Source organism: Mobula birostris, chromosome 11 (assembly GCF_030028105.1).
Source record: "Mobula birostris isolate sMobBir1 chromosome 11, sMobBir1.hap1, whole genome shotgun sequence".
NCBI lineage: Eukaryota > Metazoa > Chordata > Chondrichthyes > Myliobatiformes > Myliobatidae > Mobula > Mobula birostris.
This window is the reverse complement of record NC_092380.1, coordinates 7,824,958-7,850,877: the sequence shown is the minus strand read 5'-3', so window position 1 is coordinate 7,850,877 and position 25,920 is coordinate 7,824,958. Positions and strand designations below refer to the sequence as shown.

The 25,920-nt window shown below is 46.6% G+C and overlaps 1 protein-coding gene across 1 annotated transcript in view; it reads left to right on the top strand.

The window, feature by feature from the left end:
• The window catches only part of LOC140204792 (arf-GAP with dual PH domain-containing protein 1), a 103,191-nt gene that overhangs the window by 55,231 nt on the left and 22,040 nt on the right, over positions 1 to 25,920 (top strand). Inside the window, exons 7-8 of the mRNA XM_072271592.1 lie at positions 18,644 to 18,727; positions 20,496 to 20,558. Coding sequence (XP_072127693.1) covers positions 18,644 to 18,727; positions 20,496 to 20,558 — 147 coding nt within the window. The remainder of the gene's footprint in view (positions 1 to 18,643; positions 18,728 to 20,495; positions 20,559 to 25,920) is intronic.

Sequence of the window (25,920 nt, the reverse complement as noted above, 5' to 3'; positions counted from 1 at the left end):
GTCAGTTAACTGACTAATCCCCCCCCCCCCCATCTTTGGAATGTGGGAGAAAATTCACATGGTCACGAGGAGAACATGCATACTCCACTCAGACAGCACCTGAGGTCGGGACTGAACCTGGGGCTCTGGAATCGTGAGGCAGTAGCTCTACCCATTGCGACAATCTCCCTCAAGTGGGAATTCCCATTAGCCAAAGATTTTGATTCCGATTCCTATTCCTGTTCCGAAGAGTCGGACCATGGCCTCCCCGTTTGCCAAGGTGAGACCACCCTCGGTGGAGGAGTGACTCCGTGTATTCTGCCTGGGTACCCTCCAACCTGATGGTATGAATATCGATTTCTCCTGCCAGTTAACAAATCCACCCCCTCACCACCCACTTCCTTTTACTTCTTCTCACCTGCCTATTACTTACCCCTGGGTCGGCCCCTCTTCCTTCCCTTTCTCCTATGGTCCACTCTCCTCTCCTATCAGATTCCTCCTTATTCAGCCCTTGACCTTTCCCACCTGCCTGGCCTCACCTGTTACCTTCCAGCCAGCCTCCTTCCCCTCCCCCCCAACCTTCTTATTTTGACGTCTCCCCCCCACTTCCTTCTCTGTCTCGGCCCGACACATCGACCGTTCACTCCTTTCCTCAGATGCTGCCTGGCTTGCTGAGTTCCTCCAGCATTGTGTGTGTATTGCTTTGGGTTTCCAGCATCTGCAGAATCTCTCATGCCTGGGGCGTATGGGGTGTGGGGATGTGGAGAGCACTGGGGATCTTCATTAAGTTTGGAAGGAGTTGGACGAGGAGGGAGTGGGTAGTAGATAAGTAGCATGATAACAGGCCTTTCGGTCCATCTCATCCGTGCTGATCAAGATGCCCGTTCAAGCTAGTCCCACTTCCCTGCATTTGGCTCATTTACTTACCAACCTTTCCTATCCATGTACCTGTCAAAATCTCTTTTCAACATGGCTGCACCCACCTCTACCCATACGACATGGGAGCAGAACCGGGCCGTTCAGCTCATCGAGTCTGCTCTGTCATTCCACCATGTCTGATTTGTTTACCCTCTCCTGCCTTCTCCCCATCATCCCTGATGGCCTTACTAGTCAAGAACCTCTGCTTTCAATGACTTGGCCTCCACACTGCTGTCCGTGGCAAGGAATTCCACAGACTCCTCACCCTCTAGCTGAAGCAATTCTCCCTCATCTCTGTTCTAAACGGACATCCTTATTTTCTGAGGCTGTTTTCTGGTCCTAGACTCGCCCACTATTGGAAAAATTCTCTCCGCACCCACTCTATCTAGACCGATCAATATTCAATTGGTTTCAAGGATATCCCCTCTCGTTCTTCTGAACTGCAGTGAATACAGAGCCCAGCCTGGGATCATTCTCATAAACCTGCTCTGACCTCTCCCCAATGCCAGTGGCTGTCCAGACATCTTTTCAGCATGGCTGCATCCACCTTTACCAGTACCAGCTTAACCCTACATACTCCAGTGCATTCTTTCTTCGAAAGGGGCCTAAAACATGTTCCCGATGTTGGGGGAGTCCAGAGCCAGAGGCCGCAGTTCAGGAATAAGGGGTAGACCATTTAGAACGGAGTTGAGGAAAAACTTTTTCACCCAGAGGGTTGTGGTTCTGTGGAATGCTCTGCCTCAGAAGGCAGTGGAGGCCAGTTCTCTGGATTCTTTCAGAAAAGAGTTCGATAGAGCTCTTAAAGATAGCGGAATGAAGGGATATGGGGAGAAGGCAGGAAAAGGGTACTGATTGTGGATGATCAGCCATGATCACAGTGAATGGCGGTGCTGGCTCGAAGGGCTGAATGGCCTACTCCTGCTCCTATTGTCTATTGTCTAAAACCGCTTACAATACTCCAAATGTGGTCTGAGCAGTGCGTTGTACAGCCTCAGGTTTACACCCAGGCTTTTATATTCCAGTCTTCTCAAAATGAACCTCCACACCCCCCCCCATGAGGAAAAGATCCTTCCACTAAGAACCCCGCAAATCTTTCATCTCTTGGCCTTAACCCAACACCTTTGGATTCTCCTGCCCTGGTTCCTAATAGTTTTGAAGCAGCATTCCTACTGAAATATTCATGAAGAACTTGTGCTGACTGAACTCATTTGCATCAACCATCCAGGTCCACTAAAAAGCAAAGTTAGAGGCTGCAAACGAGACACAACCCCACGGGAGTGGGGGGGAGTGAAATGCATATTAAACAGCTGATTAATTCCTCCTGAATACTACTAATATAGTGATTCTCCCCTGCCTGTCAGTTTCCCTGCAGTTAAATTTAATTACATTTCCCTCTCTCCACCCACCGACATCCCTTCAAGGGCTATATATAATTTGAGAGTAGTTAGATGGTAAACATGTGCAAAGCCAGACTGGACTATCTGGGCTAGTTTTGCGTTGTATGCTCTAGATCCTCTGTACTAGTAGTACCATCACTCGTGTCGAGTATGGTGTTCTTCTAAGGCAAGAGTTCCCAACTTTTTTTAAGCCATGGACCCCTACCATTAACCAAGGGTTCCGTGGACCCAAAGGTTGAACACCCGCCGTCCTAAGGGGTAGTCTGTCTGTGGCCTCTCAGGTGGCTGTCAAGGCTGATCCAGGATCCATGTAGTCTGGTGCAGTGTGGTCAAGGGTAACTGGTGTTTGGGTCTTTTTCTTGTTCACTCTCTCCTTTCACAGCTGCCGCTTGTCCTCTGCGGCCCAGCGGAGGTCGTTCTCTTGTAGCGCGGCTCCCTCTTGAACAGATTTCCTCCAGGCGTATCTATCGCGTGAAACGCCTTCCCAGTTTTTAGGTGTCATGCTGAATTTCTTCAGGCTGATTCTGATGTCATAAGACCATAAGGAGCAGAATTAGACCATTTGGCCCCTTGAGTCTGCTCTGCCATTTCATCTAATTTTTCCTCTCAGCCCCAATCTCCTGCCTTATCCTTTCATGCCCTGACCAATCAAGAATCAATCAACCTCTGCCTTAAATATACCCAATAACTTGGTCTCCACTGCTACCTGTGGCAACGAATTCCACAGATTCGCCACTCTCTGGCTAAAGAAATTCCTCTTCATCTCATTCTAAAAGGATGCCTCTCCATTCTGAGGCTGTGTCCTCTGGTCTTAGACTCCCCCACATCCTCTCCACATCCACTCTATCGAGGCCTTTCAATATTCAATAAGGTTCAATGAGGTCACCCCTCATTCTTTTGAATTCCAGTGAATACAGGCCCAAAACCACCAAACACTTCTCGTATGACCAATCTTTCAATCCCAGAATTGTTTTCATGAACCTCCTTTGAAACCTCTCCAATGTCAGCACATTCTTTCTTAGTTAAGGGGCCCCAAAGCTGTTCACAATACTCCAAGTGAGGCCTTATAAAGCCTCAACTATACATTCTTGCTTTTATATTCTAGTCCTCTTGAACTGAAAGCTAATATTGCATTTGCCTTCCTCACCACCAACTCAGCCCGCAAATTAACCTTTAGGGAACCCTGCACAAGAACTCCCAAGTCCCTTTGCACCTACAGATATCTTTGAAGCATTTTCTTTGCCCACCAGGGGCTTGCTGTCTTTCCCTCAACTGTGAGGAAAGGATCTGTTTGAGGATGTCTAGAACATGTTGTCGAATAATACAGAGGTGAATACAGGCCTTTCAGCCCATCTCATCCATGCCAACCACCCACGCTAGTCCCAATTGTCCACATATGCCCCATATCCCTCCTAACTCCCCTTATCCAAGTTTTAAACACAAGTCTTTTAAATTTTGTTATTTTATCGGCCTCAAACACTTCCTCATCCCATGTGAACACCACCCTCTGGTCTCTTTGAAATCTTTCACTTCTCACCTTAAACCTTAGATACAAGAGGTACTGCAGATCCTAGGAATCTAGAGCAATACACACAATGTGCTGGAGGAGCTCAGCAGGTCAGGCAGCATCTGTGGATGGAAATAAACAGTCGACTTTTCGGGCCTAGACCCTTCGTCAGGACCTTAAACCTTTGCCTTAGTTTCCATTTCCTGGGAAACAGGCTGAGTGCATCTGACCTATACACCCTTCGAGATTATATATATCTCTGTAAGATCACCCCTCGGTCTCCAGTATTCCAAGGAACTTAGTCCCAACCTGTCCAAGCATTTCCCTGCAAAACAGGCCCTCGAGTCCTGGCAAAGAATGTTACTGCATCTTCTATATTCGTCTAGCTTCATCTAAAGACTTAACATTAGACTCAGCCTAGTTGTTAGCACAACGCTTTACAGTACCAGCTACTGCTAGGGTTGCCAACTTTCTCACTCCCAAATAGGGGACAAAAGTAGCAGTCAAATACGGGACACTTGTGTTTACCCCGAGAAAGACTAATATAACCATGAAGCCTTGTGCGGGCACCTGTGTGCACATGTGTGACGTGCACATACATGTACATGCCAATTTTTTTCTACAAATCGGTTTTGGCTTAATCTTCTCGATTTTGATACACTGTACAGATATTATTTCTACTTTATATAGGCTGTGTATTTATCATATCATTCCTGTTTTTACTATATGTTAGTGTTATTTTAGGTTTTATGTGTTATTTGGTATGATATAGTCATAGTCATAGTCATACTTTATTGATCCCGAGGGAAATTGGTTTTCGTTACAGTTGCATCAACCAAGAATAGAGTATAAATATAGCAATATAAAACCATAAATAATTAAATAGTAATATGTAAATTATGCCAGGAAATTATGAAATAAGTCCAGGACCAGCCTATTGGCTCAGGGTGTCTGACCCTCCAAGGGAGGAGTTGTAAAGTTTGATGGCCACAGGCAGGAATGACTTCCTATGACGCTCAGTGTTGCATCTCAGTGGAATGAGTTATTTTTTGGGTCTGGGAACGCTCAAAAATTTTTCCCATGTAAATTAATGGTAATTGCTTCTGCGCTTTTCACCATTTCGGCTTACGAACGGTTTCATAAGAACGCACTATGTTAGCGGGGGAAATACGGGACAAGGGCGGTCCCATATGGGACAAACCAATTTAGCCCAATATACGGGATGTCCCGGCTAATACAGAACAGTTGGTAACCCTAGCTGCTGTCTGTAAGGAGTTTCTACGTCCTCCCTGTGACCGCATGGGTTTCCTCTGGGTGCTCTGGTTTCCGCCCACAGTCCAAAGACGTACCGGTTGGTAGATTAATCGGTCATTGTAAATTGTGTGATTAGGCTAGGATTAAATCAGGGGATTGCTGGGCAGCGTAGATCGAAAGGACAGGAGGGCCTGCTTCACGCAGTATCCCAATAAAAATTTTTAAAATAATCCAGAGAAGCATTGTTAGAAGTTTGTTCTGAAGTCACCATTTCCCCGTTTATCCAGGTGGGATTGGGGGAAGTCATGTTTGGCTAATCCATTGGAGCTTTCTTTTTCACCAGGGAGAATCCTAGATAGAGAGGAACTGATTGATGGGCAATGTAGGTGAGCTGGGGAGGGGAGGGAGATGTTCCTGGCATATCATAAACTACGAGAACTAGGGGACACAGCCTCAAGACTCGGGGGAGTAGATTTAGGACGGAGATGAGGTGAGGAGGAACTGCTTTTCCCACAGAGTGGTGGATCTGTGGAATTCTCTACCCAATGAAGCAGTGGAGGCTACCTCAGTTAATATATCTTTTTATAAGGAGTTTTGTTTTATATTTAAGACAAGGTTAGATAGATTTTTGCATAGCAGGGGAATGAAGGGTGATAAGGAAAAGGCACGGAAGTGGAGAAGAGTCCAGGGCCAGATCAACCAAGATCTTATTGAATGGTGGAGCAGACTCGATAGGCCAGTTGACCTACTGCTGCTCCTATTTCATATGTTCTTATGATCGTGGAACAGCAAAGCAGGAAAGTGGGGCCGAATGGCCTGCAACTCCTAATACTTCTATTGTCATCAAGCTCTGTCATTGACCTCATCCTGATCCAGACCTGAGGTGAGGAAAGAGACGGGGGCAGAGACCCATGGAAAGGAATCCACAACCGTAGGGCATCGCGGTTAGCGTCTTGCTTTACAGCGCCGGCAACTCCAGTTCAATTCCTTGCCGCTGAGTGTAAGGAGTCATACCTTCTCTCCGGTTTCCTCCCACAGTCCAGATGTGTGCAGGTTAGCAGGTTAATTGGTCGCACGGGCTTGTTGGGCCGGAAGGGCCTGTTATCGTGCTGTATCGCTGAATAAAATAAAATATCTCTCATGAACTTTGGCGCTCCGCCTGGACAGCCTCTCGGTTAGATCTTGGCTGACTTGTGACCACAATTTGTACGCCCAGATTTCACCCACGTCCCAAAGTTCATTTCTTGATTTCTGGCTATTAGAATGGAGTTCATTTCCGGCGCTGTCTGCAAGGAGTTTGTACGTTCTCTCCGTGACTGCCTGGATTTCCTCCGGGCGCTCCGGTTTCCTCCCACAGTTCAAAGACGTACCGGTTGGTCGGTTAGTTGGTGATTGTAAATTGTCCCGTGATTAGACTAGGGTTAAGAAGATGGCTTTCTGGGTGGTGCAGCTGGTTAGGCCGGAAGGGCCTGTTCCACACTTTATCTCGAAATAAGTACAAGTGACATAGGCACAGGAGGGAAATCTTGCTGTCAGCCACAGTATTGTGCAACATAAGGAGCCGAATGGCCTACAGGGTTTAGTTAACAACAATCTCTCAGTCTCAGGCTTAAGGGTGACCCATAACCCAGCATCAAGGGAAAAGTATTCGAATATTTGCACTGTGGTTATTCCCAACTTGTTAGAAGATTTGGGCACCATTTAATGTTCAACATTAAATGGTAGAGTATTTCATCTACTGAGTTGCTGAATGGCTAGGTTCCAATTATTAGGCCGCATTCCCTGATCCTACTCTCAGCCACAGGAAACACTTCCTTCTTCAAAATTAACCAAAAACCATGAACAAAGGGCCATGTGGAAAATTTGGGAACTCTCTTAAATCAAGGCAATTCACCAACCACAACTCATGAACCGGGAATCATACACCTTTCAGTCTCCATTCAAACATAACTTGATTCGTTTCCCTTGATCCAAATCTCCTGAAGATTAAATGGTGCCCAAATTTTCTGACAGGTTGGGAACAACCTCAGTTCAAATAGTCAAATCCAGGTGGCATTCTGGTAAACCTGGACTGTGCTCCCCACTGTGACTCCCACATTCCCTACCCCCCCCACCCCTCCCCATGACCACTTTATGTTCCCAAATGTGTGATGCCCAGAACTGATCACAATGCACCAGGAGAGTTTAAAAGGGGTTTGTAAGTCGTGGCGTAATCAGTGGGTGTTGTAGCCCTGGACAGGCCAGTTTTTAACTCTCTTAATACCCTGTGGAAATGAATTCTTAAGTTTGTTCAGACTTCCTCCTTACTTGAGGAAGGATATACTGGCTTTGGACGCAGTGCAGAGAGGGTTCACCAGGTCGATTCCAGAGATAAGGGGGTTAGACTATGAGGAGAACTTGAGTCGCCTGGGACCGTACTCGCTGGAATTCAGAAGAATGAGAGGAGAGCTTACAGAAACAGTTAAAATTATGAAAGCAATAGATAAGACAGAGGCAGGACCCAGGTCTCTGGCACTGTAAAGCGTTGTGCTAACCACTATGCTACCGTGCCGTCTCACGGTCATTTGTCTTGCATTTCCTGTACCAAAATTAGATGCAGTTGATCAGGACTCTTTCAGTGGTGCTCCTGGGAAAAAAATATAGTTTGAATGTGGAGGACGATACAGGAATGGGCATTTGGGCTGAACGTGATGCCAAATTAGAATGAATCTCTTCTGTCTGCCTGTGGTCCGAGTCTCTCCATTCCTTGCGTGTTCACGTGTCCACCGAACAGCCTCTTAAAAGCCCCTATCATATCTTCTTCCACCACTACTACCAGCAGCCCATTCCAGACACCCACAGCTCTCTGTGCTGTTAAACGAGCAAGGTGATTCAAGATGAAGCCACCCTCAGGGTGGAGGAGCAACACCTTATATTCTGCCTGCGTATCCTCCATGAATATCGATTTCTCTTTCTGGTAAAAGATCAAATTCTGTCCCGCCCAACTCCCCTCCTCCTCTATTCCCCACTCTGACCGTTTACTTCTTATCTGCCTATCACTTCCCCTCCTCCTTCCCTTTCACCGATGGTCCACTCCCCTCTCCTATCAGATCCCTCCTGCTCCTTGACCTTTCGCAGACACCAGGATTCACCCATCACTTTCCAGCTAGCCTCCTTCCCCTCCCTGTCCCCCCACCTTCTTATTCTGGCATCTTCCCCCTTCCTTCTCAGTCCTGAAGAAGGGTCTCGGGCCGAAACGTCAACTGTCTATTCACTTCCATAGAGGCTGCCTGACCTGCTGAGTTCCTCCAGCATTTTGTGTGTGTTGCTTTGAATCTGCAGACTTCCTTGTGTTTATGTGTGGAGCAAATTTTTTTAAGCCATCAGCCCAGTATTTGACATTTCTACCTTGGGAAAAAGATTCTGATTGTCAACTTTACCTCAATCAGATGTAATGACAAAATATGTTGCTTACTGAAGTACAAAATGGCTGTGTGAACATGGATTTCAACTCTGGTAGCCCTAACCAGGAATATTTGATGATTCCCTCTGGAGCTACATGCAAACTATTGCCACTTTCTGGCACCATCTTATGTCATCGATGCCTCTCTGAATTTGATAAATTTGTGCTGTAGTTAGCACCAGAAAGGGATTTGTGTGCAGGTCAGCTGCTAACTAAATTTGCCTCATTACCAAATCCAACCAGCCCTGCGTTGGTACCGAAAGGTTTCAGAGCAAAAATCTTCCAATGCATTGGCTCCTTGACTGCCATCCTGAACATTCTGTCTCCCCACTACCCATAATCAGCGTGCGTTTTTCTTGGGCGCTTAGCTCCCAGTGGAGCATAGACCACTGATGACCTCCCGTCTCCATCATCCAAAGTCGATGGTAGGGTTGGAGCTCAGCAATGTTTCTTCAATCCATTGTGTCCATGATACAGGGTATTGGACAGTACATCTTCACCAGAGCCCTGTTGCCTGGGCTTACCTGTTTCCACCTCTCACTTCGCGGATGTAGGGTTGGACTTTGAGAGGCATAATCAGTGTGTTCCATCCACAAGACGTACCATGGTCACTTTGCCAGCTAATTCGCCGACACCTCCCACATAGTCTTCACTTTTCTATCATTCATCTGCTATCTAATCTAAGAGCCTCTTTAAATGTTGCTAATGTAGCCGTCTGTACCGCCACCCCTGGCAGTGAATTCCACCTACTTATCACTCTCTGTAACAAAGAAACTACCTCTGACATCTCCCCTACACTTTCCTCCAATAACTTTAAAATTATTCCCTCTTGTATTAGCCGTTTCCGCCCGGGGAAAACCACCTCTATCCTGCAAGGTGAAAGATATCGTGCTGTGCAAGAGTCTTGGGCACATATATATAGCTCAGGTGCCTTTTGCACAGTACTGTAGTAATTTTATGGATTACTCTTTACTGCTACCCAAAAAAATGCAAATTTCATGACATATATGAGCGATGATAAACCTGATTCTGTTATGGGTCTCTACTGTGGACTGAGATTGGGAAGGGGGCAGGGAGAGGGGGAATCGTGGTTGGGAAAAGGAGAAGGGAGAGGGAAGAAAGTGGCAAGCACCAGAGAGACATTCTGTTAAGATCAATAAACCAATTGTTTGCAGTTAAATGATCTTGCCCGGTGTCTCAGGGCTGGCTGCGTCTGCACTCACTCACCTGTCCCCCCGGCAGTCCTTCTCTGCCACCTGTCCCACACCCCTCCATCACCATTCCCAACATCCTCCCGTCCGATTTACAAACTCGCTCTCTGCTCCACGTTGGCAGTGTGGAGGAGCAGAGGGGTCTTGGGGTCCAGATCCATGGATCCCCCCAGAGTTGCTGCACAAGTGGATGGGGTGGTTAAGAAGGTCTAATTAGTCAGTTGATTGAGTCCAAGGGTGCGAGGTAACATTACAGCTCTAGAAAACCTGGTTCGGCCACACTTAGAGTATTGTGTTTGTTTCTGATGGCCTCACTATAGGAAGGATGTGGAAGCTTTAGAGAGGGTGCAGAGGAGATTTACCAGGATATTGCCTGGATTCGAGAGCATTATGAGGATAGGGTGAGCTGGGGCTCTTCTCTTTGGAGCAAAGGAGGATAAGAGGTGACTTGATGGAGGTGCATAAGATGATTAAAAAGCATAGATAAGAGTGGACAGCCAACACCTTTTTCCTTGGACGTATACAAGAGAGGATGCTTTTAAGGTGATTGGAGGAAAGTATAGGGGACTAATGTCAGAGGTTTTCTTTACACAGAAAGTGGGTGCGTGGAACGCACTGCCAGGGTTGGCGGTAAAGGCAGATGCATTAAGTGACACTTTTTGGCATAAGTTTACTTATTGCCGATTGCACCGCTGGCATTTAGGGCAGCAATAAAAGTCCTCTATCTCTGTCTGTCCTTGGCCTCTCAGATGTGATAGGATTCTTCATTGCTGCTTCCTGTTTGACCAGTCAGGGTTATTGGCCTTGAGCTGCAGCCCCAGACCTGGACCGCTCTTAGTCTGACCTCTACCCTTTGACCTGTTTGGCATGGGTGACCCTATCAAGAGCATAAAGCTCTGACTCCAGCCAACACAACTCTCCAAGTCATCGAGGGACACAAGCCTCTAAACCCTACCGCAAGGGTTGTGGTCCTCTTGGAGGCTTATAGGCACATGGAAGAAAGGAAAATGGAAGGATATGTTAGGGGAAAGGGTTGGATTTATCTTAGAGTAGGTTTCAAGGTTGGCACAACATTGTACTCTGCAGGGCGCGTACAGTGGTGTTCCATCTTGTATGAGCGCTAACTACTCCCTGCCTCAGCCCGAGGAGACTCTTCCATAAACTGTGCTCACAAGCGTGTCTTTACAGACTTTTAGTTCAATATTATTGCCCTGAAAGGAACATGAAGCAGCCTGTTGTGTCAGCAGTGAGCCAGCCCCTGAGAGGCAGCCTCTGCCAGACACAACATGCCCAGTCTGCACCCAGTCGCTCGGCAGAAAGGACTCCACCCTGCTCACTGACTGAGTGAGTCAGTCTACCCCTGGAGCTAGCTGCAGACGGAGCACGATCCGATTGGTTTGGTCCAAGAGTTCGTGATTACTGGTTATTTTGTTCAGTGAGAACTTTAAGGTGGGGGAGGAGGGGAGAAAACTTCAGCTTGGAGAACCGGTTTTATAAGGGCGCAAACACGAGGAATTCTGTAGATGCTGGAAATTCAAGCAACACACATCAAAGTTGCTGGTGAACGCAGCAGGCCAGGCAGCATCTCTAGGAAGAGGTACAGTCGACGTTTTGGGCCGAGACCCTTCGTCAGGACTAACTGAAAGAAGAGCTAGTAAGAGATTTGAAAGTGGGAGGGGGAGGGGGAGATCCAAAATGATAGGAGGAGGGGGAGGGATGGAGCCAAGAGCTGGACAGGTCTCAGACTTCCGCTAATGCCCACCCTCCCCCTCGTACCCCATCCGTTATTTATTCATATACACACATTCTTTTTCTTTCTCTCCTTTTTCTCCCTCTGTCCCTCTCACTAGACCCCTTGCCCATCCTCTGGGCTTTTCCCCCCTCCCCCTTTTCTTTCTCCCTGGGCCTCCTGTCCCATGATCCTCTCATATCCCTTTTGCCAATCACCTGTCCAGCTCTTGGCTCCATCCCTCCCCCTCCTGTCTTCTCCTATCATTTCGGATCTCTCCCCCCCCCCCCCCACTTTCAAATCTCTTACTAACTCTTCCTTCAGTTAGTCCTGACGAAGGGTCTCGGCTTGAAACGTCGACTGTACCTCTTCCTAGAGATGCTGCCTGGCCTGCTGCGTTCACCAGCAACTTTGATGTGTGTTGCCCGGTTTTATAAGGCGTTGGTCAGACCGCACTTGGAGTCTTGCGAGCAATTTGGAGCCCCTTATCTAAGAAAGGATGTGATGGCATTGAAGAGGGTGCAGAGGGGGTTCACGAGTATGATCCTGAGAAGGAAAGAGTTAACATATGAGAAGTATTTGATGGCTTTGGGCCTGTACTCACTGGAATTTAGAAGAATTTGGGGGGGGGGGGGCACGGAATCTCATTGAAACCTATTGAATATTGAAAGGAGAGGATGTTCCCAATTGTGACAGGCTCTGGGACCAGAGGACACAGCCTCAGGATAGGAGGAAGAGTTGCTTTAGCCAGACGGTGATGAATCTTTGGAATCCAGATGGAGTTCAACCTGGAGAAGTGTGAGGTGGTACACTTTGGAAGGACAAACTCCAAGGCAGAGTATAAAGTAAATGGCAGGATACTTGGTAGTGTGGAGAAGCAGAGGGATCTCGGGGTACATGTCCACAGATCCCTGAAAGTTGCCTCACAGGTGGATAGGGTAGTTAAGAAAGCTTATGGGATGTTAGCTTTCATAAATCGAGGAATAGAGTTTAAGAGTCGCGATGTAATGACGCAGCTCTATAAAACTCTGGTTTGGCCACACTTGGAGTACTGTGTCCAGTTCTGGTCGCCTCACTATAGGAAGGATGTGGAAGCATTGGAAAGGGTACAAAGGAGATTTACCAGGATGCTGCCTGGTTTAGAGAGTATGCATTATGTTCAGAGATTAAGGGAGCTAGGGCTTTACTCTTTGGAGAGAAGGAGGATGAGAGGAGACATAATAGAGGTGTACAAGATAATAAGAGGAATAGATAGAGCTGACAGCCAGCGCCTCTTCCTCAGGGCACCACTGCTCAATACAAGAGGACATGGCTTTAAGGTAAGGGGTGGGAAGTTCAAGGGGGATATTAGAGGAAGGTTTTTTACTCAGAGTGGTTGGTGCGTGGAATGCACTGCCTGAGTCAGTGGTGGAGGCAGATACACTAGTGAAGTTTAAGAGACTACTATACAGGTATATGGAGGAATTTAAGGTGGGGGTTATATGGGAGGCAGGGTTTGAGGGTCGGCACAACGTTGTGGGCCGAAGGGCCTGTACTGTGCTGTACTATTCTATGAATTCTATGAATCCATTGCTGCTGATAGATTTGGAAGCAAAGCCCCTGTTGTCACCTTTGTTGTTTGATTTCACTTTGAAAGAGATGTTGATGTTCAAGCCCTGTCACAGGTTCATTGTTTCAGCTTTAGCCCGGAATTGCCACTTCACCCATGAGATAAGTTTCCGGAGATTGTACCTGGACCTCTTGTAACTTTGTGGTTACACACTTTCAACCCGAGACCACAAAGCCCTCCAACTTAAATTGGTGGCAACTTAAAAATAAAACTGCAGTGCATACATACCAGGTGGATGGAGAACTGGTTCCTAGTCAGGCAGTGTGCATACTGACCTGACTCTGAGGCTCCAGGAAGCAAAGTTTGCCAGACCTTTGATGGGACATTCCTTGTCAAAATCTTTATGACTGCCAGCGTTCTCCTGATGTATCTTAACAAGCTTTTCATCCTCTGCTGCATGATCTTCTCAACACCCCGTGCATCTAGATAGACCAGAAGACCGTAAGATACAGGAGCAGAATGAGGCCCTTCGGCCCATCGAGTCTGCTCCACCATTTCATCATGGCTGATCCATTTTGATCTATAGTCACGGAGTAATGTAGCAGAGAAGTAGGCCCTTCGGCCCATTGTGACGATACTAACCATTACCTATCGACACTAATCCCAGTTATCAGTACTTCATCTGTAGCCTGCCACGGCTCAGCAATTCAAATGGTGTGAGCAGACTAGCCTCCACTACCACCACCACCTCAGGCAGTGTGTTCGCCCCTGTGGGAGAAAAATAATTCTTCCTCAGGTCCCCTCTAAACCTTTTGCCCCTCAACTTAGACCTTTACTCTCTGACCCTAGACACCTTTGTTATGGTGGAAGTTTCCTGCTGTTCACGGACAGTCTGTCTCTCATGATCCTGCTAAACCTTTACCAGGCCACCCTCGAGCCTTTGCTTCTTGGTAACCGCAACATTTTATTCTACCTTCTGTAAGTGTTTTTCCCTTGTGTTAGCTCAATACGCTGACGAGATTAAATGATCTCTGTGCATGCTAAACAACGTTCTTCACTGTACCTCCGTACTTTTTTTTTACCCAGCGATACAGCTTGGAATAGGAATTTCCAGCCCTTTGTGCTGTGTTGCCCAGCAAACCCCCCGACAACCCCAATCTAACCCGAACCTAATCACGAGACATTTTTCGGTGACCAGTTGCCAATGGGTGCCATGGCAGAGTGGTGGTTGGCAATAAACTGTTCCAGCTCGGAGTTCGGTTCCAGGGCCATCCTGTAAGGAGTCTCTGTACGTCCTCTCTGTGGAAAGGGCAGATTTTCCCCAGGTGCTCTAGTTTCCTCCTGCAGTCTAACGGCATACCGGCTAGGTTAATTGGTCATTGAAAATTGCCCCGTGATTAGATAGACAGATAGATATACTTTATTGATCCCGAGGGAAATTGGGTTTCGTTACAGCCGCACCAACCAAGAATAGAGCATAAATATAGCAATACAAAAACCCCAAACAATCAAACAACAATATGCAAACTATGCCAGATGGAAATTAGTCCAGGGCCAGCCTATTGGCTCAGGGTGTCTGACCCTCCATGGAAGGAGCTGCAAAGTTCGGTAGCCACAGGCAGGAACAACCTCCCATGACGCCCAGTGTTGTATCTTGGTGGAATATGGCCGGAGTCCGACAGCAAAAAGTTCAATATCCGCTCTACAAACACGTTAGGTTAGGGTTAATCGTGGTTTTGTCAGGGATTGCTGGGGCGCCGTGGCTCGAAGCTCTGGAAGGACCTACTCCACACTGTTTCACGAATTGATTAATTAAGCTACTGATTGGTTTGCCTTTGGAGTGTGGGAGGGAACCAGAGCACTCGGAGAAAACCCAGGCATTCCACGGGGAGGACAAACAGAGGATGCCAAGGACGAATTCTGATGTAATTTGACCTTTCGGAATCTTTCTTATTAACTTAAAACATATGAATAGAGGAGCTGAGTTGACGACATTACTGAACGTGTTCAATTTAAGATATTGGTCTAGACCTGTTTTGTTCCGTTTGCTTTTTTGGGTTTAGTATTTAGTTCTTTTTTTCTTCTTGTTTTTTTTGGGGTGGTTTTCTTTGTATTTTTTTTCTTTTTATTTCTTTTTTCTCTATGATTAATTACATCATGAGTTTGGAAGTCTATTATACCTGTGTTATCTGAAATCTTTTCTGTATCTGTTTATTAACAATAAGATTATTTGTATTAACATTGTTATTTTGTTTATAACTTTGGAAAGATTAATAAAAGGATTTAAAAAGAAAGAAAGAATTCCGAGCTCAAAGCCCCGAACTGTAATAGGGCTGTGCAAACCACTAGCCTACTGTAGCGCAATGATAAACAATAATAAACCAATATGTGACAATAATAAACCAATTTCCCAATTTTATTTGCTCAGGGAAGATATATCCCGCCTACCCAGTGTCTTCTCAATTGAAACATTGAGCAAGTGAGCCCTCAACCACCAGACTCTTGAACGAAAGGGGATAACTACACTCACTTGCCCAGTCATTGAGATGTTCCCACAACCAATGATCTCACTTTGAGGGCTCTTTATCTGATGTTCCCGTTATTTATTGCTATTTATTTACATTTGCATTTGCACAGTTTGTTGTCTTCTGGTTGATCTTTCATTGATCCTGTTTACAGTTTCTATTCTCTAAATTTGCTGAGTATGCCCACAGGAAAATGAGTCTCAGGGTTGTATATGGTGACATATATGATAATAACATTTACTTTGAACTTTCAACAACTTGGTGACTCCCTTTGGTAACTCTTTCCACTGCTCTGCATCCCTTTACAACATCAGTTTCCATTTAAGATTCCCATTATCATCGTCCCTCTGTTGTGCTGTCCACACTGCTCCATATCCCCGTGAACGTGATCCGGCCCTGTACCCTGTGATATCTCTGTGCTCTTCCAGTGCTGGCCTCTGAGACATCACCGAATGCGCCACCACTGGTGGCCGTGCCCCGATCTGCCAAGGTGCTAAGCTCCAGAACACCCTCTCTGCTGCACTCTTGTCCTCTTCAGAACCTGTCTGTCTCTCTGAGGGATTTGGTCATCCATGGGAACTACCCCTTCAGTGGTTCAGGCTGAAATTCTGGTTGATAACTTTTTCAGTTGTGAGACGTGAATCAATTTCTGGTTGTTGCGTTTACAAGAGTTCATCGACCCAGGCAGGGTGCAGAGGGGATTAATGAGGATGATACTAGAAAATATTTATTTATTTATTGAGATAGACTGTGGAATTGACCTTCCAACCCTCCAAGCCTTGCCGCCTGGCAACCTATGATTTAATCCTAGCAAAATCATGGGACAATTTACAACGACCAATTAACCTACTAACCAGTGCTTCTTTTGACTGAGGGAGGAAACCAGAGCACCTGGAGGAAACCCACGCATTCCACGGGGAGGACATACAGATTCCTAACAGATAATGTCGGAATTGAACTCTGAACTCTGAACTCCGACACCCTACGCTGTGATAATGCCATGAAGGTTACGGCAATGAGGAAAGATTGGATTGGCTTGGGTTATTTTCTTTGTAACAGAAGAGTCTAAAGGGAGGTGCCAACAACTATACCAGACCTAGATGACGTAGATAGAAGGACTTTATCGTCTTAGCATGGAGGTGAAAAATCAGGAGGCATAGATTTAGAGAGGGGAACTGAGGGAAGGTGGAATTCAACAAAGGAGCTGGTTGTGGACTACAGGAGGAGTGGAGACAGGCTAACCCCTATTGACAGCAATGGATCCGGTGTTGAGAGGGTGAACAGCTTCAAGTTCCTTGGCATTCACATCACCAAGGACCTCACGTGGTCTGTACACACCAGCTGTGTGGTGAAAAAGGCACAACTGCGCCTCTTTCACCTCAGACGGTTGAAGAAGTTTGGTGTGGGCCCCCAGATCCTAAGAACTTTCTACAGGGGCACAATTGAGAGCATCCTGACTGGCTGCATCACTGCCTGCTATGTGAACTAAATCGCAGTACTCTGCAGAGTGTGGTGCGGACAGCCCAGCGGCAATGTAGGTGTGAACTTCCCACTATTCAGGACATTTACAAAGACAGGTGTGCAAAAAGGGCCCAAGGAATCACTGGGGACCCGAGTCACCCCAACCACCAGCTGTTCCAGCTGCTACCATCCGGGAAACGGTACCACAGCATAAAAGCCAGGACCAACAGGCTCCAGGACAGCTTCTTCCACCAGGCCATCAGACTGATTAACTCACACTGACGCAATTCTATTTCTATGTTATATTGACTGTCCTGTTGTACCTAATATTTATTATTAATTACTATAAATTTCACATTGCACATTTAGACGGAGATGTAACGTAAAGATTTTTACTCCTCATGTATGTGAAGGATGTAAGAAATAAAGTCAGTTCAATTCATGGTCTGAAGGCAGACATGTTCAACAGACTGAAGCACAACTTGGATGTGGGCTGAGGTTGCAGGAACACACCCAGCACGATGAAGATCTTTCTCAACTGGCACCAATACGATGGACAGAAAGGCCTCACCCTGTACTGTACTATGCTACTGTAGGTGCCCCTGTGCGTTCGCGCAGCTCCCACAGTGAGCAATGGAGGTGGGACGTGCAGGCGATGAGGCAGGAGGACTTCCTCCGCTCTGACGCATGGAGTCCCCTTACTTATTTACACTCAGACATACCGCACGGCGACCACGGTAGCGTTGCAATTAACATGACGCTATTCCGGCCTGGAGATCAGAGTTCAACCCCAGCATCCTCTGTAAGGAGTCTGTGTATGTCCTTTCTGTGGTTTACCCCAGGAGCTCCAGTTTCCTCCCACAGTGCAGTGACGTAGCGGGTAGGTTAATTGGCCATTGTGAATCATCCTGTGATTAGGGTAGGGTCAATCGGAGTTGTTGGGGGGGGTTGCCGGGGCAACGTGGCTCGAAGGGCCGAAGGGCCTACTCCACACTGTATGGCTAAATAAATATATCCATATAACCATATAACAATTACAGCATGGAAACAGGCCATCTCGGCCCTTCTAGTCTGTGCCGAACTCTTACTGCTCAACGCCGTGCCTCTCAGTTGCACCCATGTGACCCACTAACCGATGACACGTACGTCTTTGAAATGCGGGAGGAAACAGCTGTAACATTTTGTCTGTTTGGTGGCCTATCCAGGGTGTATGGGGGGAAACCCTGGCCTTTGAGCAGTTTAGGGTGAGCTTTGAGGGGTGAGACAATTGTTTAGTATGTTCCAGTGTTTTCTCGTTTCACTGAGCGCCCGTCGCGAATTAATCTCCGTCGCAGAGCTTGTTCCTGTGTAAAGTGAGGCATCTGAGTTTCTTCCCAGTAAGCTCAATACAATCTGCGGCATTCCATCATGAAGCAGTTGAGAGTAGAACAGACTTTAGCTGCTGGTGAACAGTGTGACGAGCTGAGAATGAAACCCTCCATTGAACATAAAAATGGGACTCATTAAACCCCTGGATTGTCTCCCATTGTTCAACTGAACACACAATCACTCACGTTCTCCGACTTTCCCGGTGCCCTGTAATCTTCCAACGTCCAGGAGAGCTGACAGTCACCGTCCACACGACGTTCAAGGCTCAACTCCTACAATCGCGACTTTTGTTTCCCCCAACAGGAGATCGTGGACTGGTTCAACGCCATCCGAGCCATCCAGTTCCACTACTTAAAGGTGGCTTTCCCAGGGGCGAGTGACCATGAGGTAAGTGAAGCACGGGGAGTTACACTGATGGAAGGGAGCGACAGGTACAGCACGGACACACCCTCCTTCAGACTTCCTGATAACTAGTTCCGTGTGCGTGCCTGCGTGTGAACGTGCACGTGAGGGAGATTGATACAACACAGAAACAACCCAACTTGTCCACGCTGACCCAAGTTGCCTACTTGTGCCAGCTCAGAACACGAAAGGCCCTTCAGCCCCTTGATCTTGTGCTGACCTTTTAACCTACTCTAAGTTCCATCATGCCATTCTGATTGCCCCACTGTAGGAAGGACATTGAGGCTCTGGAGAGGGTGCAGAAGAGGTTCACCAGGTTTAGAGGGCATGTGCTATCACGAGAGGCTCGATAAACTTTTGGGTTGTTGTCTCTGGAGCGCCAGAGGCTGAGGGGAGATCTGATAGAGGTTTACAAGATTATGAGCGGCATCGATAGAGGGGACAGAGAGTGTCTGTTTCCCAGGGTTGAAATGTCTAATACCAGAGGGCATGCACTGAAGCTGAGAGGGGGTAATTAAAGGGGGTATGAGGGGTAAGAGTGGAGGATGCCTGGAATACGCTGCCTGGTATCATGGTAGAAACAAATGCATTAGAGGTTTTTAAGAGACGTCTGGATAGGCACATGGATGTGAGGAAGATGGCGGGATATGGACATGCTGCAGGTAAGAGGGATTAGTTTCCTGTAGTTTTTGCTTTACTTTTTAGCTGGTACAGCACAACATTATGGGCCGAAGGGCCTGTTCCTGTGCTGTAGTGTTCTGTGTTGTATATTCTCTGATTGTTTATTCATTACCATTGATGTTTATGAGAGAGAGGAAGAGTGTGTGTGAGGGAGAGAGAGAAAGAAAGAGAGAGGGGGAGGGGTGGGAGAGGGAGAGGGGGGGAGAGGGAGAGAGTGAGAAAGAGAGAGTGAGTCAGAGACAGAGAGAGAAAGAGGAAAAGGGAGAGCAATAATGAATCCCTAAGGCTGGAGGCATGTGAGTGGCCATTTGCGGCCTCTGTGTTGCTACACGTCTGTGTGTACAATGTAAGATAAGGTGTGTGTGTGTGTGTGTGTGTTTGTGTGGGGGGGTGGTAGTGGTGAGAATGTGGAACCCCTGGAGAGACTGATACTGTGAACATTTTTTGAACAAATATACAGAAGCTTATTCACAAAACAAACAATAAACTTTTGACAATTTCAAATGAAAATACGCTTACTATTACGATTGAACTCATCTCGGGCTTCAGCCGGGTACGGGTACTGATGATAACCGACGTTTCAGTGAAGATCCCGGAAGAAGGTGGCAGAGTTTGTCATTGAAACGTCAGTTATTATTGATACCTGTACCCGGCTGGGAGCCCATGAAGAGTTCATTCATCACGTACGCCGGAAGAGCACTAGGTCCTTTTTCACGCTTTCTGTTATCTTTCAAACCCTTCTCTGTGGGGTCCACCATTCCGGAACTCTCCCACTGTGCCCATAGAAACTGTGGGCTCCCTCTCCAGGGACACTCGGGCACAGACATAAGAGGGACAGGCATTGAAGAGTGGTGAGGGGTTGGGGGTTCGGTGCCTACATGGAGATCAGATGAAGAGCGACAGGTGCCTAGTGTGGGGAATGGCTCTTGCACGGAGATGGTATGAACACAGACCATTTGGACTGAAGTGATTGCTGTATGTAGCAGCTACAGGGGCTGTGTTGGGACCTGATGAAGCAAAGGTCAGATTTATTTCTCCCTGGGGACGCTGACACTTCTTTCATGTGTTGCAGCTGACGCACAAACTGACCCGAAATTTCCTAAAGGAAGGTTACATGGAGAAGACTGGGCCCAAGGTAAGAGAACACCGTGCAACCAGCCAAAGCCATTGGTTTGTCATCTCCGAGCAATCACATATCTCCCACTCAACGCCCGGGACTAGGGTGTAAGCACAAAACTCAGTCTGTTCCTGTAATCTGAACTCAGTGTGCTCATAACTTCTGCCAAAGTCCCTCACTGAGTGTTCCGGTGGTACAACAGGCAACATGTAGTGTATCAAGGACACTTATTGCGCCTTTCTGCAAACGGGCAGTGGAGTGGTCAATCACATGACAGAGTCACGAGAGGGATGGGAGCCTTGAAGTGACAACGATTGGTTTTCAGCGACAGGTTCATTCTTGTAGTTGGCTTTGCGGTCCTACCGAACATGGATCTTGGGCCACTTTCCAGAGTGCACACTGATCGTCAAGGGCTAGGGCAGCACGGTAGCGTAGTGGTCAGTACAAAGGTCCGCAGCACTAGTGACCCGGACTCAATTCCTACCGCAGCCCGTAAGGAGTTTGTACCGTCTCCCCATGACCGCGTGGGGTTCCTCCAGGTGCTCCGGTTTCCTCACGCTTTCCAAAGATGTTTGTGGATAATTTGGTCATTGTAAATTGTCCCATGATTAGGTAGGGATTTAATTGGGGGATCGTTGGGTAGCACAGCTTGAAGGGCCTATTCCATGCTGTATCTCAATAAAGAAGTCAAGAAGAAAATAATATCTGGAAGCATACAAGAAAACATTGAGAACATAGACCTCAGGGAAAATGATCCACTTCCCAATGTTCTCACCAATCTTCAGGACATAGTATCTTGAAACATATAAGGAGAAGACATTGAAATCATGGACCTCAGGGAAAGTGATCCATTTTCCAATGTCCTCATTAATCTTCAGGAGATAATATCTGGAAACATACAAGGAGACATTGAGGACATAGACTTCGAGGAAAATGATCCAATTCCCAATGTCCTCACCAATCTTCAGGAAATAATATCTTGAAACATACAAGGGGGAGATTAAGAACTTAGTACACTTGAATGTCTAGAAGAGTATAGAAAGTCTAGAATAGAATGGACAGCTTCAGAGTGAAATGAAAGGGAACTTAGATAAACAAAAGATGTGGAAAAGATCAGAAACTCCAGGGGTATTTTACAGGTACATAAAGAGTGAGTGGATATCTTGGGAACAAATAGGGTCAATTAGGGATCATAAAGGCAACCTAGGGGCAGAGGATGGGGTGAAGGTTTGTAATGAATATTTTATGAACATCATGAGTATACTGACGTTGTGATTAAGGCAAATGAGTGTGCGATGGGATAAGCCTATTGAGGGGTGATATTTATAAATGGATCGATCACCATGAAATGGATCGCAGGCTGTTAAACAAAGCTAGGAAGGAAATTGCAGACACTCTCACTACAATTTTCCAATCCTCTTCGACTACAGGATTGGTGCCAGAGGGCAGGAAGACACTTAACATTGCACCGGGAGGAAGAAAGGTGTAAATGAAATAATTATTGGCAGGTTTTTGGAATCTATTTGAAGGAACAGTATAAACATTAATGTGTAAAGGCAGAGATTGCTGGGGGCAATCAACATGAATTGATAAGAGAAGGATGTGTCGGACGATTGTATTCTTCCAGGACGTAACTATGAAGGTAGATGAGGGTGGTACATTTTAATGTTTTCTACCTAGATTCTAGCAAGACTTTTAATGGCAGTCTGATCAAAATGGTGCAGGTTCAGGAGATCCAAAGGAGAGTGACAAATTCAAGGCAGAATTGATTTGGGTGTGGTGTAGGAAGCAGAAAGTAATGGTTGCTATGTGATATTGAGAGTAGATGAATGCTGCACAGAGGTCAGTGCTCAGTAACACACACAAAATGCTGGAGGAACTCAGCAGGTCAGGCAGCATCTATGGAGGGGATAAACAGTCGACATTTTGAGCTGACAATATCAATTAGGGTCTCAGCCCAAAACATTGACTGTTTAGTCAACAAAACATATAGTGAAATGCATCATTTGTGTCAACAAGAGTCACCACACATTCTGACACCAACATCACAGGCCCACAGTTCTTAGCTGAATGACACAACACAACAAGCAACCAGACAACAGCAGTGAAAAGAGCCCCATTCCTCCCTCCCACCCACACACATACACAGTCCTCTAACCCCTGGCCAGGCCCTCGTCTTCGGCCTGCAGCCTCCAGTGGACTCTGATTCGGACGCGGACACACAGACATTGGGCCTTTGACTACCCCAGCAGACTCGCAGAGATTGGCAGAGTCGGGGCTCCGGCCAACAGGCTTTGAATTCAGACTTCCGATTCGACTTTCAGGCCTCGATCCTCGGCACCAATCCCTGGACCCACCTATCACCAAACACCAGACTCTCGTCCAGACTCGCTGCTGACAAGATTCCAAACTCCAGGCCTCGAACTCGGGTCACACCGATTCGTGAACCCAGGGGTCATTAAACCCCGGTCCCCCGTCCCACGTGGCATTTCGACTCTGGAACCCGCCAACAACTCAAAGTCCGGTCTTTTTGTGCATCCCAAGGTTCTATCGTTGGGAAAACCAACTTCTATCGCCTGTAGAGCAAATATTCTAAAACAATAATGGAATGAAAACGTGAAATAAATGCAGACGATATTAGAAACGCTCGGCAGGGCAGGCAGCTTCTGTGGAAAAATAAGCAGCGTTAACATCACAGGTGAAAGACGTGTCAGATCCAGGAAAGAGAGAAGAACAAGTTTGTTGTTTGTTTATTTATTTATTTATGTGTTTATGTATTTATTTATTTAAAGATACAGCGTAGAACAGGCACTCCCAGCCCAACAAGCCACATTGCCTAGCAACCCACCTATTTAACCCTAGCCTAGTCACAGGACAATTTACAATAAACAATTAACCTACTAACTGGTACGTCTTTGGATTGTGGGAGGAAATAGGAGCATCGGGAAGCAACCCACGCGTTCCACAGGAAGGACGTGCAAACTCTTTATGGAGAGCGCCGGAACTGAACTCTGAACTCCGACACCCCGAGCAGTAATAGTGAAGGGCCAACCCCTACGCAACCCTTAAGTTGTAGAGAAGGTGAGGAGGGAGGATTGAGGAGTTAAAGGAGGAGAGCTGAGAAACGGCTGAGGTCAAGCCAAGGTGGGTTAATGGGGCAGGCAGAGTTCACTCTTCTTGGTGCGTGTTATGAGTTACTAATAGCAGGGTTGTAGATGTGCCCACATTTCAAGCTGGGCTAATGGGGGGGAGAGAAAAATGATCATAAGCAGCAGAAATGAAGAGGATGTGCAAACACGAGGAAATCTGCAGATGCTGGAATTTCAAGCAACACACATAAAAATTGCTGGTGGACGCAGCAGGCCAGGCAGCATCTATAGGAAGAGGTACAGTCGACGTTTCGGACCAGGACCCTTCATCAGAACTAACTGAAAGAAGAGATAGTGAGAGATTTGATCTCTTACTATCTCTTCTTCCAGTTAGTCCTAACGAAGAGTCTCAGCCCGAAACGTCGACTGTACCTCTTCCTATAGATGCTGCCTGGCCTGCTGCGTTCACCAGCAATTTTTATGAAGAGGATGTGCCTCACTTAAAGTTGGAGAACTCTAGGCCACTGTTATAAGACTATTGAATGCCCCCCCCCCCCAGTATGATAAGATAGGCTCTTGGCCTCACAGTCCATTTCACCAAGGTCTTGTCCCTTATTGTCTCGTCACTGCAGCCCTGTAACTATTCACTTCATTTTGCATTCCATCATTGCTTTTCCTCTCAGGCTACCTTTTCGAATAAATGATCTCACTTTCAGGACTCTACACCTCGTGTTCTCTATTATTTATTTAGTTTATTTGCAGAGTGTGTCTCCTTTTGCAAATTGGTTGTTTCTCTGTCTTTGTGCGTAGTTTTCCATTGGTTCTATTGTATTTCTTTGTTCTACTGTGAATGCCTGCAGGAAAATGAATCTCAGGGTAGTATGTGGTGACCATGGAAACTGTACAGATTGAAAAGGAGGAGGTGCTTGCTGTCTTGAGGAAAATTAAAGTGGATAAATCCCTGGGACCTGACAGAGTGTTCCCTCGGACCTTGAAGGAGACTAGTGTTGAAATTGCGGGGGCCCTGGCAGAAATATTTAAAATGTCGCTGTCTACAGGTGAAGTGCCGGAGGATTGGAGAGTGGCTCATGTTGTTCCGTTGTTTAAAAAAAGGATCGAAAAGTAACCTGGGAAATTATAGGCCGGTGAGTTTAACGTCAGTAGTAGGTAAGTTATTGGAGGGAGTACTAAGAGACAGAATCTACAATCATTTGGATAGACAGGGGCTTATTAGGGAGAGTCAACATGGCTTTGTGCATGGTAGGTCATGTTTGACCAATCTGTTGGAGTTTTTCGAGGAGGTTACCAGGAAAGTGGATGAAGGGAAGGCAGTGGATATTGTCTACATGGACTTCAGTAAGGCCTTTGACAAGGTCCCGCATGGGAGGTTGGTTAGGAAAATTCAGTCGCTAAGTATACATGGAGAGGTGGTAAATTGGATTAGACATTGGCTCGATGGAAGAAGCCAGAGAGTGGTGGTAGAGAATTGCTTCTCTGAGTGGAGGCCTGTGACTAGTGGTGTGCCACAGGGATCAGTGCTGGGTCCATTGTTATTTGTCATCTATATCAATGATCTGGATGATAATGTGGTAAATTGGATCAGCAAGTTTGCTGATGATACAAAGATTGGAGGTGTGGTAGACAGTGAGGAAGGTTTTCAGAGCCTGCAGAGAGACTTGGACCAGCTGGAAAAATGGGCTGAAAAATGGCAGAAGGAGTTTAATACTGACAAGTGTGAGGTATTGCACGTTGGAAGGACAAACCAACGTAGAACATACAGGGTTAATGGTAAGGCACTGAGGAGTGCAGTGGAACAGAGGGATCTGGGAATACAGATACAAAATTCCCTAAAAGTGTCATCACAGATAGATAGGGTCGTAAAGAGAGCTTTTGGTACATTGGCCTTTATTAATCGAAGTATTGAGTATAAGAGCTGGAATGTTATGATGAGGTTGTATAAGGCATTGGTGAGGCCGAATCTGGAGTATTGTGTTCAGTTTTGGTCACCAAATTACAGGAAGGATATAAATAAGGTTGAAAGAGTACAGAGAAGGTTTAGAAGGATGTTGCCAGTACTTGAGAAACTCAGTTACAGAGAAAGGTTGAATAGGTTAGGACTTTATTCCCTGGAGCGTAGAAGAATGAGGGGAGATTTGATAGAGGTATATAAAATTATGATGGGTATAGATAGAGTGAATGCAAGCAGGCTCTTTCCACTGAGGCAAGGGGAGAAAATAACCAGAGGACATGGGTTAAGGGTGAGGGGGGAAAAGTTTAAAGGGAACATTGGG